This window comes from Platalea leucorodia (assembly GCF_965183815.1).
Source record: "Platalea leucorodia genome assembly, chromosome: 9".
Classification (NCBI taxonomy): Eukaryota; Metazoa; Chordata; class Aves; order Pelecaniformes; family Threskiornithidae; genus Platalea; species Platalea leucorodia.
The window spans coordinates 33,905,989-33,921,450 of NC_138831.1; the positions used below are offsets into that span (position 1 = coordinate 33,905,989).

At 39.1% G+C, this 15,462-nt stretch overlaps 1 protein-coding gene across 2 annotated transcripts in view; it reads left to right on the plus strand.

The window, feature by feature from the left end:
- OTUD7A (OTU deubiquitinase 7A) overlaps positions 1 to 15,173 on the plus strand; it is a gene marked incomplete at both ends in the record, with an annotated part of 57,342 nt that extends 42,169 nt beyond the window's left edge. Inside the window, 5 exons of one of the 2 annotated variants that reach the window (XM_082322578.1) lie at positions 2,797 to 2,924; positions 4,780 to 4,929; positions 11,335 to 11,449; positions 11,696 to 11,780; positions 13,740 to 15,173. In XM_082322578.1, the coding sequence (XP_082178704.1) occupies positions 2,797 to 2,924; positions 4,780 to 4,929; positions 11,335 to 11,449; positions 11,696 to 11,780; positions 13,740 to 15,173 (1,912 nt within the window). The remainder of the gene's footprint in view (positions 1 to 2,796; positions 2,925 to 4,779; positions 4,930 to 11,334; positions 11,450 to 11,695; positions 11,781 to 13,739) is intronic. The other variant, XM_082322579.1, reaches the window with a different exon arrangement.
- Positions 15,174 to 15,462: the final 289 nt, after the last annotated feature.

Consider the following 15,462-nt stretch of genomic DNA (forward strand, 5'->3'; position numbering starts at 1 on the left):
TCTGCTTCCCACAACCCTACCATTTTTCAGTCTTCTTCCATCTAGTGTGTTTATTTCTGTCTTCTATGTAGAGGCAAAGCTTTAAAATGGGATAGTGACATTAATGACATTAAACTAGAAAAATAGGAAGGGAGAAAACTGAAACCAAAAATCCTATAAAATGCTTATGAAGTCATAGAAGGGCTTGGAAGTGTTCAGCTAGAGAAGTGGAGAATTTTACAGAATTATTCTTGCAGTCCAGATGAAAGAATGATCTGTTTCATAAATGCTTAAAACTTTATAGGTTAGCTTTCCAAAGGTGCTGGGCAGTTCTGTTTCCTGGAAGATTGTGGGGCTGATCCAAAGCATACTGATGCTAGTCGGAAAACCTTTTTTTTTTTTTTTTTTTTTTTTTTTTTAATTTTGTCACTCAATTTTAAGTCAGGTTTTCAGTCTTACCCTTTTTGGGGGAAAAGTACCCCATTGCATTTAGCGATCAGCATCATATCTCTAGAAGTTACTAGCATATATTCTTTAAATAAAGTTTCTCTCTTCTTGCTGTCAAAAGTTTTGAGCCATGCAACATGTAACTGTGCATTTTGTAAGCTTTTCAGTAAAAGAGAACATTTAAAACAAACTTAGTGATTGTGTTTGTCCATTCATATATGAAGAAAAAAGGTTTTTTGAAATTTGTATAAGTTGGGAAAATAAGACCAATGTATTAAGATGAATAGGATAGCACAGGTATATTTTAAGGAATTTAAGGATTTTAGTCCATAAATTATATTCTGAGGATTTGCCTCTCTATATGTATGTGGTGGTTTAACGCTATTGATTTGTTTTGTTAAATTTGAATTTCTGACACTTGATGGTATTGAGAATAGATGTGTAGGCTGTAGATGAATCTGACAGGGGCTGGTTTCCTGGGTGGTTTATAGCTTTTCAGTACTGACATGAAAAAATTACAAATCTTGCTCTTATGTGCTGTACACATTTTTGGCTTTCCTAAATGTCTTATCTCTGTGTTCTTCTAGATAGTAGTAATTATGTAACCTAACATGAGTTTTCTCTGATATTCCTGTTGCAACCAGATATCTTTTCTAATACACATCCAGTTATTCAGTTTTCCTTTGTCTTCTGTCATTGCTTATGCTTTTCAGACATCAGATTATGACTAGAACAGAAACTGCCCAAACCATCCCAGATAGGACTTGGATAGCTCAGTGTCTTTTTTTTTTTTTTTTTTTTTTTTAAAAGCAAAACAAAACATATTGTGTGTACTTGTCTTTGTCAAATTCTTTCAGTAGGTAATTTATTAATATTGGCCACCTTTGAAATGTAGGACTAATTATCATGGTTTTGAAACAAAACACCATACTGTCAGCATATTACCACTTAATACCTGTGTTTTGGAGAACGAGGTGTTGAAAGGCATTTTCACCAAGTAAGGATAATGAATTTAATAATTTTTTTTCCCAAGATGTATATTCCATAATGGTATCAACAAGTCAAAAGGAAGAAGTAACTCTTCCAAGTGCAGAAGACTCTTCAAGTGCTCAAATTGTCTTCCAATTATATTTTACATAGATTTTTTTTTTTTTTTTAATTCCTTCCAAGAACAGCCCTTCTTTGTCTTTGTCTTAAATTACTTGCTTATTGTGAAGCTGGTTGAGGATTAACTCTGTTTAGACCTATGGAATACTCCTCAATAAAACATTTATTGTAATCTAAAACCAAAATATTATCTCTCCACTTTTTAAAGTGCTCTGTATCTGCTCCAACTAGATGAGGAGAACAGACAGACTTCCATTAATTCCAGTGGTCTTTGGATCAGACCTGTAGAAGGCCAATGTAAAGAAAAGACTTGGGTTTCTCTGTAGTGCTGTCTTACTGTTTGAATTTTATGTTCTGCTCTCCTACCATATAAGATATTTGTATTGATTCTTTCTGCGTGTTTTCTGAAACACAGAGCTGCACTGGCAAAAATACTTGGCCTTGTCTCACCTAACTACATCTTGGATCTAGCTTCCTTCTGTATTCTGTAAAGAGAAATGAAAATTTTCATCTCATCTTTGGGCAAATGCTTAAGAGGAGAGGATGATCCTACACCCAGATGTGCCTCTCGTTTTTTGTTATCTGCTGAGGCAGTCAAGGTGAAATGCTTAGACTTCTGATTTTAGATGTCTGAAAGTAGGTGAAATTCATCTCATTGGAAAATCTAATAGGAAAATCAATCTCCAGTTCCTTACGCAGGTACCCCCCCCCCCCCATCTTAAAAAATATGTTTTGGTAATAATCGAAGAACAAAAGTTGACAACTTTCTAAGTTAAATTCCTCTTACTCAAGCTGACGTCAATGTTTCTTACATTGCCAAGGTAAACTCACCTGGATTTTGTTTAGAGGAACTAGAAAAATACTTAATTTTCATTGAAGAATCTGTGCGCCAAGGGTGTCACATGAAATTATGATTTTTGTGACAAAAGCAGATGTACACCAGGAGCTTGGCTAAGAATTACTTGTTTTATTCCTATTAGGCTACCAAACAGTATCAGAAAGTATGAATTTTGCTGACTGCTAAACTAGTGTGGGGTCTGCAAGTGAAAACATTTTCTCTGTTGCTATTATTTTATTTCCAAAAATATTTTTTTCCTTTCCAATTTCTTATGTTACCTATTTCAGTAATTGAAATATGTGTTTCAGAAGAGTGGGAATGAGAGAGACCAAGAAGAAGAAATAGCTGCTGCGATATGTCGGTTCACTGAAGTTTCAATGGTTGGTTCAAGTTGGTTCAAAAAGTTTCAATGCTGTGTCTTCCAGAGTCGATAATTCAGAAGATCCAGTGTATGAGAGCTTAGAAGAGTTCCATGTTTTTGTCTTAGCCCATATTTTGAGAAGACCTATTGTTGTAGTAGCAGACACAATGTTACGAGACTCAGGGGGAGAAGGTAAGAGTTTTTCATAAGAAATCTGTGCACCTATGTAAACTGAATCAGTCATAAACTATCACAAACAAAAGACCCAGCTGTAACATACCTGAGTGTATATGGGATAGCTGCTGCCATTTTCTGAAGAAAAAAAAAAAGAAAGAGCAGAATGATACTCAATCCATTTCTATTAGATAAAAGTAAAAAACACAGGATAATTATGTAAGTCTTGCTGAAAATCTGTTTATCCTAGATATTTATTATTAATAACCACCAAATTACAGAACACAATACATTTCTTACTGGTCTAGGTTAACAAGGTTCTAATTTTGCTGTGTTATTTTGATGTCCCTTATAACTCTGCATAAATGAATCTAATCTGACTTTGAAAAATTGAATTTTAAATGTGTATATCTTGGCTTTCGGTTTTTACTAACTCCTTTGCAGCCTCTCATTCAAAAGTTTCCAGAATGTTTTATTCAGTTTGCACATGTGAGCGCACAAATGTGAGATTGATATGTGGAGCCAGCTGGACAGCTGTCTGAGCAGGACTTGCATGATTAAATTAATCTCTCTCACTTTTTGCCATGAACTAATAGAATACTAATTAATGATAGTATGTTGCTTAACTAAAGGGAAATGTTTGGTTGATTAAAGTGGGATGTTAAACACGTGATGGAGTTTACAGAAATTTACTTCTACAGGAAAATGCTGGGCGGGTAATTTCAGTTTCCATTCAAATTCTGAACTACAAGGAATGGTTGTATGATCTCTATCTGCTCTGACAGGCTCGATCACTATTGCTTCATTTCCTCATAACTTTTCCTATCCCAAATTGCCCTCCCCCCACATTTTCTTCTCCTTGACCCAATCTGATTCTGTCACAATAATCCCAGTGTTTTTCTCACTGCTAGGCTTCATGGACCAGCATGATCAAGCTACCCCAGTTTAACTGTTGTATGTACAAAGTACAGGTTTTCAAAAAGACTAACAACTTGGTCAAATTTGAATAGACTCACCAAAATGTAGATTTATGCCTCAAAAACAATTATGTTCTCCATCCCAAAGTCTGGACAGAGCAGACCTCTTCAAAGACAGAGTCTCTAGTAAAAACAGTGCGTTGTTTGGGTTGACTTTTTCCTTATGCTCATTTCAGAAATATTTCAGCAGTAAGGATTCATATTTTCACAGCAAAAGGAAAAATAATTGGTCAGAAGCAAACACGTTGAGAGTTCTCCTGCCCAAACTTGCTGTTTCCCATAATTATAAACAAGTGTAGAATCTTTCAAAGGAAAGAGCTTTGCCCTTACAGATGTAGCATCCCATTCAAATTCTACTTATGGAATTATTTTAATCTTTCCTTATCATTATTATACATACATACATATACACATTGATACATATATGATGTGTGTGATGACGTGTGGGGACTATAAACATGTTTGTCATGTTTCTGATAGAAATATGCTCATGCAAGGCATGTGTTACGAAGAGAACTGATGGAGTATTTACTGCTGATTATTAGAAAATATCCTTCTACCTGGAAGTATTACAGGAAGGTACAAATCTGCATACATGTGTGAGAGTCATCAAGATTTTGTTATAAGACCTTAATATCTTTACTAGTAAACAGTTAGAGCAAGGAAAATATATGTAAGAGCGGAATATTTTCATTATTGTTCTTAGTATATTTCCTGGCGTTTTATAATGAAATTTTACCTGTTGTTATGACTGTTTTCTGCATTGATTACTCCACTTTAGGCTGCTCTCCTGGAGTTCTGAAAATGTTGTAGCACAATTGTTACATACAATAGAACCAACATTATTGTTTGTTCTTTGACATAGTTAAAAAGAAAAATCTTATTTTACTTTGCAGCATTTGCACCTATACCATTTGGAGGAATTTATTTGCCACTTGAAGTTCTACCTAACAGATGCCATTGCTCACCTCTTGTTCTAGCCTATGATCAGGCCCATTTCTCTGCTCTTGTTTCCATGGAACAAAAAGATCAACAGAGAGAACAAGGTATGCTATAAACTCAGCAACCCAAGGGCATATATTGAATACAATGCACAAAGTACTTTCTTCTACCTGTACGTGTATTTATCTATCAGAAAGGAAACAATATCCACTGAATGCTATTGCTGCTTTCTTAGAAGTCTAAGTGGTTTAATCACAAGACTGGGAGCCAAGAACTCTTCAGTCTTAACCCTTGTGCTGTCACTGTCTATCTTTGGCACTTAAACCTTTTCTGTCAGTTCCATATATGTAAATAGTTACCTTCTGTGCTTCTGGGTTCTTGAAGGCCTTTGTTAATTTGGGTTAGTAAAGTGTTTAGAAGATTAAGTGTGAGTCAGATTGCGACTGAAAACTCATGTAATGGGAAAATCTTCTAGTGTTCTAAATGCACTTTTCTCATTTAAAAATACTTAGTTGAAATGTTTTTATCATATCAGCTTGCTGTCTCCTGTTTTACTTCGGAACAGTGACAACAAAGTCTGACCAGGTATTTCTGTGTCAAGTTTGAGCTTCCTGGGTATGGGATTGGGAGTGACAAGTGCTTCAGGACTGGGTTTGTTCCTGCATCGGTAGCCTAGGAGCTGTCTATAACTGCCCTTATTTGCAAGACCTATTTGCTCTAATAATAGAAAGCTGTGAGTGAACTCCTATCTGTCTTTGCTCCTTTTGTCGGGAAGGGAAAAGTGTTTTGCCAAAAACATGGTGAGGCTTTAGAAAAATTCAGTGGAGTTTTGCTGTTAGGTATGAGTCCTCCTTTTTTTTGCCTGATGACACTGCAGAGGTGTTTTAAATCCCTTATGAATGCATATACCTGTAAAGTAAACATGGAATGTGTGCTGGTTGTTGAGATCTCCTGAGTGAATTTCATTTAGTCCTTCTTCCTAGAGAGTAGTTTAGAGGCAATTAAATATCCTTCATTTAATTCCCTAACTTTATCTGCATTTCATCTGATTTTGCATGTATTAGGCATTTTCCATGCTTATGAGACAGTCAGCATGCCGCAGCTGTGCAAAGTAGAGAGAAAGATGTTCATTAAAATGATGCAAAGGAGAAAAGAAACTCTTGAACAACAGATTTTGTTGTAGACATCTTCATGCAAGAATTTGACATCTAGTTAAGTCATCCTTCTTGGAAGGAGCGGAGAGTTTTTTACATGAGGTTATGTGAGATGGGAAACACTCTACAAAGGGTTGCGTGTGGTATTTGCAAACTTTGCGTTGGTGAAGAGGAGACTGAATTGTAAGACAGTAATTGGAAAAAAAGGTTATCTAGATGTCAGATATTCAATGGGAAAATCAATCCAGTCCAACTATTCAGCCTTCAGTGGCACATAGCTATTTCAGAGATTTGTAGGTAGGTGCTGGGCAATAGGTCTGGCCTTTGCATTATACACTGGGACATTGCAGCTGCCTCCCAGCCCTCAATCTGTAGAAAAGCAGCCCTTAGGAGAATGGTTTTGCATAGGAACCATTTCCAAAGCAGTATGCTGCGGTATGATGTGAAGCACCTTGTGAGAAATGAAAGTCTGCGAAGCAAATTCATACTATTTTAATGCAATAATGTGATACGAATGAAGGCAGAGTCTTGGAGAACCTTTTTAAGGATACTGTTTCACTGTTATGGCTGCTGCTGATATGCTGCAGCCAGGACTGTAGTGTCAGCGTGCTAGTAAGTTAGCAGCTCCTGCGTGTACGTCTGTTACAAATTGTAGAGTTGTCTTGTTGTAGAACATGTCTCCATGTCTTTGGTCTTGATCCTTTTTAGGTCTGAGTTCTGTTGGTGGTGAAACAAGACAATTCTGGAGTAGGCAGAGTCTATTTCTTCCTTTCTAACAATTGTGATCAGAATAATATCAGTAAACTGACAGTAACCTCATTTATTGCAGGCACATCTATCTGCCTTCACACGATACTTCATTATCACAGGTCTTACAAGAGCCTATGTGCGTAAATAATCTGATTGAATACAGAGAACTTAACTATCTCTGCAATAACTTTGCAGATAGGGTAACCGCCACCCACCAAACCTTCTGCTATTGTGGTATCCTCTAAGTGACAGGATTGACAACAGGTAGTGAGGGAAACTACTGTTCAGCTGCTCTGACCCTACCTCTCAGTATGTGTTAAAATATTCAGTGATTCAAGCTGGTGCCACCTACTGAAATATTCCTAATATTACAAGCCATATATACCTGTTAATTACACACTGCAAGATCTTCGGTTTGATAACAAGGTCACATGTTTGATTTCTCCCACAAGTGCTAGCAATAATGTTAAGTATACTTCTTGTTAGAAACTGTCTTTCTGTAGGATTTTCCTACACCTGTAGTCACACAGGAAGGGTGCTGGGAGATAAAAAGCTACCAAATATCCAGCACAGCATCAGTAATGTTGTGTATTGGCTTTGTTCATGTGTAAGTTCATCCAGGTTAATTATAAGGGCTGTTGGATCAAAATGGTATTCGTTTTGTATGATCCGATTTTACATGTTTTACTGCAGGGCCTTGAATACACAGGCTTCAATTCTGTGGAGCAGCAGAGAGCACTTGGCATTAAGTATGGGATGAAGGGAATGCTTTAGCTTTCAGCTGCCAAGCTGGTTGCTGTTAGAGACTGCAGCAGTTAAACAGCTAACATGGCATTGCTGCTGTTCTTCAAACGCTGTGACAGGAACTAGATTGGCACAAGGATGCTCGAATAACGCCTGGTTTTGGTACCTTGTCAGCATAGAGATGTTGGCAGCTTTGGCACAAAGGGAGAGCCACGATTGTTAAGAGTCAGAAAACAGTAGCACAGGTGCCACAGTACGTGGCCAGATTTTGAACTATCAGAATGCAGCTGAGAGCGCTACAAGTTCTTAAAAGGAGCATCTCTGATAGCTAGGCAGTTCATAACTTATAGTATTTATACTCTAACCGTGTAAGCAGATGCCAGGAGCAGCATCTGAAGCTGTCTGAACTACTGCATGTATGTACATACATGTTTAAGCTGCTGAGAAGCTGTCTTGTGGAGGAGACAGTATGTCCCATATTTGTGAAGTATGTGTGGTCAAATAAATGCTGATGTGAACGCCTGAAATTCTGCTTTGGCATATAGTCATTGATCAGATCATTTTGAGCACTACTATAAATGTGTATAAAGAGAGAAAACATGCTAACATCCTCTTGTCTGGAGAGGATTTAAAACACATTTTGACATGTCTTCTTTTTACCAGCACATAGCTGGCATTCTGATGGTCACCGAAGGCCCTCTTGTTTTGAAATCCACAACGTCTGATTAAAAACCTATAAATACTTTTGTATTCATGCAGGCTATATTCATGCAGGTGTTTTGTGTCTTTGTTTACAGAAAATAAAGACCAGTTCTCAACTGCCCCTAACACTGCTTCATTGAACTTGGAGCTTCCCACGCTCCCATGCTTTGTCAGCCAGTCAGCAGGGAATGTTGGCAGTAGCAAGTGTGAGAGGTGTGACGGTGGTTTTTAACAGCAGTACTTCAGTATCTGTGTCAGCATTTTATATTACTAGTATGTTCAGAAATAAGTGTTCTTCTTTATAGAAGATTAATAATGACACTTGAAGCATGAAGATGAGTGCTGGGAAACACTGTGGCAATACACCCAACTGAGGAATGGCATGAAAGTCCTCACTGTGTGTCTTAAAACTGCCATGGACAAAATAGCTGCTGTGACTTTTGACATGTCCCATCTGTTGGCATTGGGACTTGTAGACTGTGTTTCAAATAGTGTGGTTTCAGCTAGAGAGCACCCAAGCCCAAGTGTAACTGAACGACTGCACCAAAGTTGCAGACTCTCTGATGTGGCTGGGCATCAGGAGGATGCTACAATCCTTTGGGTTCGCTTTAGAAATGAATGTGATGGATCCTGCTCACAGTCCTAACATTAAAATACTTTTCTGTCAGGAACGTGGGGAAATCCTGCAAGAAACCCTGGCTATCAAACAGAATTCCCTGAGAGAGCAGAAATCTCTTGCAGTGAAGACAGAATTTTAAAACTCCATTACTTTAGCAGATACTTTTTGCATGAAGATGGTAGTGCTTCATACCAACCTCAGGCTATCCCTTAGAATGAGTATACAGTTTCCATTCAACTCAGAGTTTGAAAAGTAATAGTTAAGAAATTTGCGTGAAGATGGAGACAGTACGTGTCATAATGTGTACATTAGTTAAGACAACAATGACATGCTATAGACAATCAGCTCTAAGCTTTGTTTGGTACTTAGATATTAAGATTTTAATAAAACTGAGTATCACTGAACATTTTTATTGGGTGTATTTTCAGTATCAGTAGAAACAGCCAGCTTTAAAAAGGATTCCTTTAAAATTTGTTTATAAAAATGATTATTTATTGAACTATGTGAAAACTAGTTAGTTTCCAGTGGTCCTTAGAAAAGAAGCTCAAATTTACTTTTTGAGGTTTACATCCCAAAGAGACTGATTCAACTATCTGGCGGTTCTTTGGTCCAGGCTTCCCGGCATCACCTGCCTCGGGATCACATTCCCGGTTCCCTACCAGGCTGTCCTGTAAGGTCAGGTGCCACCAGAGGTGGAAGTGTTGTGTTGTAAACTTATGATGCTGCCTTTTCTAAGTTGCCTTCTTCCTTTAAACAGTTGATACATTGCATTGTAAGGTCAGTTGTAAATCTGGTCAGTACCTGCTAGTAATTCAGTTAATTGGCAGAATATGTGTTTTTCTTGGGAAACATGATCAGTTAATTGTGTTCTCAGTTATTCCAGCCCCTTTGTTGCAATAATTTCATTGAATGCAGCAGGTAAGCCCTCACGTTACACCAATGAGTGTTACAAAGTGTACTCGTGTATTCCGTTGTTACCTCTGCTGTACATTTCTTACGTTCTTCGCTTTACAGTGTATTTTGAATTGTAGAGTTAGGCTCTCTGCTACTTATTCACACTGAGTTTCTTTAAGGAGCTAAATTCTCTTACAATATTAATTTCTGTGCTTGCATCTTACAGTGGTATCTGCAACTAAAGTTGATTAATCTCCAGCTGTTCCATACTATAGTTGCAGTTAATATGGGGAAAATATTTCAAGAATTACCTACTATAAGCAGTAGGGGGCAACGTTTCCATGAAATTTGTAGAGGTTTGACCTTTTTATTTCCTGTCTGCAAAGATGAAAATTTATATATACTTTCTGCGGTTGTTGTCAAGCTGTCTGAACCAAATACTGACTTCACCGTGTTAATCTAATATGCAGGTTAAATTTCCTGCATTCTGCTAGGTGAGGAACAATGTTTGACCAAAAATGCTGTACCTTTGTTTTGACAACATATGTTTTCTGAACTGCAGAAAAGATTATAAACAGCATATAACCAGTAAGTGCAATCAGTTTTCAGTAATTCTGTGCCATGATGTTTGGATGATTTCTCGAGGTTTCTTTGCCCCTTGGCTTTGCTGGAATGAATACCTAGGCAAAGTCCTTAAGGGTTCTAGTACAGAAAATGAAATTCCTCGATTGGTTGTCAGAGGAGCAGCAGTGACCTGCACCATGCTGAGGATCCCACCCAGTCCCTCAACAGCTTTTACTTTTTCTTCTAATGAAATGGAAGCAAATTGCTGGCTTTAATTAAAGCTGACAGTGGTTTCCTCTTAGTTTCTTGCTGGTGATGAATGATAGACACTCTGTAAAATCAGAGTGCAGTCCCTGCATGCTGAGTATAAAGCAGAGTCATTAAGATGTGTGTCAGAAGGCAGAGCCCGAGCAGAGAGGGGAAAGGACAGAAGAGCCAAAACAGCTAGACAGTAATGCTGGGATATAACAGCGGTAATGGTCTTTTCACTCCACTCAAGACAGGCCTCAAACTGACCTCTTAACCCATATATATGTTGATCTATGCTCCTCAATTATGTTAATTCACAGTTCGAGTGAACTGTAACTGCATTTTGCTTTGTTTCTTAATGCTGTTATCAATATATTTTTGTTTCTTTAGCAGTGGAAAACAAAAAGGTACTAAACCGAAAAAAACCAAAATAGTTAACAAGTATGTGCATCTGTGTGAGAGACAGGCAGGGATATTTCAACTTGTTATTGCTTTCTGCTATTCTAATGGCTCTGTCTCCAGGAAGTGTTTATTTTGCATTACAAAATGGCAATGTTGTTCATCCAGAGGTCTCCCCTCCTCCACAGGTGACTATCTTTCACTCCAGGAGCAATCAGTGTATTAACCTCTCCCTCTCCTCTTCTATTGCACAAACATCAAAATAGGGAAATGGAGCCCGGTATAAATCATTCGTGGTGCTCTGGATGAGATAATTCTGCAGCACACTCAAATTCTGCCCTTCTTCAACCAGTTATGCTGCTTTTCACAGCTAAATAATTTTTTTGGTCATTTTTGTTCCCCCCACCCCAATCCTTGTTTCTTCTCTACTTCAGCGGTGATCCCCCTGACTGACTCTGAACACAAGTTACTGCCTTTGCACTTTGCGGTCGATCCTGGGAAAGACTGGGAGTGGGGAAAAGATGACAATGATAACACCAGACTGGCCAAGTAAGACCTTTCTGTAACTTTAGTGTTAAGCAGTAAAATGTCTTGAGCCATACCTGATTGAAGTATTGGGAGAACTGCTAACGGAGAGGGCTTTGTTCCTGTTGTCTGCTTACATGGGAGAAGACATGGGTGGGTCTCCAGCTGACAGCCACAATTTAGGCTGCTGTTACATCTCTTCCTGTTAAGAAGTATTGCTTTTTCTTTCAGGCTTTTTGACTGTTTGTTCCCTTCTTTTTTCATCCTTAGTTTGATTCTGTCTCTTGAGGCAAAGCTTAATCTTCTACACAGCTATATGAATGTAACATGGATACGCATACCATCTGAGACACGGGTAAGGTAAACTTCCCCCTCGGTCTAAACAACATGAGGCACGACAGGGTGTTGCGTAGGGTAGGCTGCCTGGACTGGCCAGCTGCCTGGAAACACCTAAGTGTCCTAGCAGCAGGCACAAGTCACTCATGGCTCATCGTCATTGCAACGAGGCTTATAGATTTTGCCAGTTATTTGTTTCAATAACACAGTTGCTTGCACATTTTTGCAACTCATACTCTGTTCTGAAATGTATTTTCTAGCTTAATTTTTCTGTTACTTATTTCAGTAGTCTCTGTAGTTCAGAAAAACCTTAAAATAGACCTTTTCTCACCATCGTTTTCTCAGCACTTTGGCTTGCTCTCCTAGTGCCACTGTTAGGTCACCCATCCCAAGTCCTTTCTCTTTTTGAGAATACATTTGCACCCCTGGACAGCTCCCAGTTTAGAGAGGCTGACAAAAGGCCACAGACTGGCACTGAACTGGAGCCTGGTTCTTTCAGAAAGCTATTTTAGAACCCTGCCCAGCTGGCACCTAGTCAGCTGCAAATTTCTCTGCAAATTACATTGAATAGATTGAGGGGTTAGTCTGGAGGCAAAAGGTTGCTAGGAGAGGATGGAGGTGATTTAGACAGCCTGCACAGATGGGATTTGAAAGGAGGAACAGAACACAAAAGGAGAAAGCATTTAACAAGCTGCAAGAGGAGAAAAATCCATTTTTCTACAGTTTTCTACAGTGGTAGCTACATCAGAAAAAGGAGAGGCAAAATAGTCCTGTAGTTGTAAGCTGTGAGCCTGAAACTTGTGAGACCTGGGTAACCTCTCCCTGCTTCACACTTGCCACACAAGCGTGGTCAGGCTACTTGAGCACTCGTGTCCTCCTTTGCCAGGTGGGGCTGACAGCTCTGCTCCCGGCTGGGTGGTGAGGTGCTCAGGGGTTCCAGAGAGAGAGAGAGGACATTTAAGTGCCCAGGGACAAGAAGCAGACATGCATTCCTATGCTGGAAATACATACATCTCCAGAGCTTGCTTTTTTTTTTTTTTTTTTTTTGGTCTGAGTCATTATGGTTAGTTGAATGTTTCATATTTATCACTGGCGGATTTTAGCTTCATGGTGCCTGAAAGCAAGACTAAGTTTTGCAGGAGTAAGTGAACAGTTTTAAAGTATCCTTGTAGGATCCTTGTTATTGCATTTTCAAGGAAGATGTTTTATCACCTTACCTAAAATATAAATTGGAACTGAGACTTCTGACACCAGTTGTATCTGCATTGTATTTCTAATAAGAATGAATACACCTCATTGTATTCCTCAGTCTGCTTGCTTAAGTTTAATATTTCAGGCAAGATGTTTAGCTCTGGTGCATCGTACCTTTGATTTTCATGCACCAGGGACGTGAACAATGACGAAATCAATTTCAATAAGTTGGGTTTTGAACATAATGAATTTTGAAATATTGCTACATACAGGTTTGCATGCTGCATCCCCCTCACAGCTTTCAGCAGAATCTTATTTCCCTTCCGTCACAATATTATCGCTTTCTTTCCATGCTCTCTGCCTCTCCCCTGGCTAGAGGCAGCCTGTACTGTGGATGCTTCCTACTGAATGGCTGATCTCTGTGTGCTGGCCAGCTGGTCAGCACAAGCAGGGAGGTTGTGCTCCAGCCTTCCCCTCGACAGGAGCACTAACTCGCATCTCTCCACTATTCAGACACTGGTTTTCACAGACCCTCTGAATGACTGACCTCTATTCTACAAATGTGCTTGAAATGAGCCAAAAGCTACTGTAGGAACAAGTAAGATACATAGTCAGCACAGCCGAATGAGCTTTATTTGGTGAAGAAACCAGTCTAAAATGTCAGTGCATAAATTAAAAAGTACATTTAAAATCAATGTCAAAATCTGTATTGGATTTGGGGTTTTTTGCACCAAGTCCCTGTATGAAACTGATTTTGCTGCATCTAATTATAATTACTTTTCCATAGCAGGCCCCTTTGGCTCAACCAGAATCCCCTACAGCTTCAGCCGGGGAAGACGTTCAGTCTCTGGCTGACTCAATGGACTCGGACCGAGACTCCATCTGTAGTAATTCCAACGGCAATAATGGCAAAAACAGTAAAGAAAAAGAAAAGGACAAACAGAGAAAAGATAAAGACAAAACCAGGACGGATTCAGTTGCCAATAAAATAGGAAGCCTCAGTAAAACCCTGGGAATTAAACTGAAAAAGAATATGGGTGGTCTTGGAGGCCTGGTGCACGGCAAAATGAGCAGAGCCAATTCAGGGAATGGAAAGAATGGAGACACAGTAGAGAAAGTCAAAGAGAAGAAGTCTAAGTCTCGAAAAGGGAGCAAAGAGGAATCTGGACAGTCTGCGAGCACTTCTCCATCTGAAAAGACCACTCCATCTCCGACTGACAGAGCTAGCAACTCACCCATTGAAAAGATGAACACTAAGCCCTTCTCTGACAAGCAGTCTGACCCATGGAAGTACAGCACTGACGTGAAACTCAGCCTAAATATTTTGAGAGCTGCCATGCAGGGTGAACGAAAGTTTATTTTTGCTGGCCTTCTTTTGACCAGTCATAGGCATCAGTTCCACGAGGAGATGATCGGCTATTACCTGACCAGTGCACAGGAGCGTTTCAATGCAGAACAGGAACAGAAAAGAAAGGATGCTGAGAAAAAGGCTGCACTGAATGGATCATCTAGTAGGAAACTGGAGCCAGAAGCATATTCAAAAGAAAAATTAGAAACATCTCCTCAGGATAGGGCATCACCCGTCTTGCCTCAAAGCCATACAACTCAACTGGTTTTAAAATTTAAAGATCGCACTAGTCCCACTCCTGGGTCATTTTCTTCACCTAGTAATGGTGCTAAGAAAAGTGGACCCATTCCAGTATCTGCCCACTATAGCCATACGCCACCAGTTCAAAGGCAAAGTGTCATCCATTTGCATGATGTCAACTCCAAGCCATCGAGCTTCCAAGATGATACCTACAAGCCAGTGGTTGGCACCTTAAAAACCTGTGCCACCTATCCCCAACAAAACAGATCACTGTCTTCTCAAAGCTATAGCCCAGCCCGGATATCCGGTATCCGTACAGTGAACACAGTGGAATCGCTGAGCTATGCCATGCCTACTGAACACAAGTCTCAGACATACACAAATGGATTCAATACTGGCGATATTAGAGACTGCTTAGAATATGCTGATGAGGATGCTCCTCAGACCTGGTTGAACAATGATAAAAATCAAGGCAGAAGCACAGTTTGCCCAATATATTCCATCCAGCAGAACCGCTGTAAGAAGGAGAACTGTTCCTTTTATGGTCGTCCCGAGACTGAAAATTACTGTTCATACTGCTACAAAGAAGAGTTAAAGCGCAGGGAGAGAGAAAGCAAGGGACACAGGCATTGAGGATTCTTCCGTGACTACTTAGTTTTACCATTTTCTTACTTACAAAGTAAACAGTGTTGAATTACAGTAAAAGGAATCCTTAAAAAAAGAATAAAGGATTGATGAGTAAATAGTGTCTAGCTGTTCGCTTTTCCGGGGCAATGAGGAAATAATAGGATTAATTTATCATAAAAAATATTATTTTCCATTTTGTCAGTGTCTTTTTTACATATACTGGTAAGCTGAAGGGTTGTTTACTCCTTTGTCAGTGCTGTGTATATGTTTGGTCAAAAATTTACTAATGGTGCCT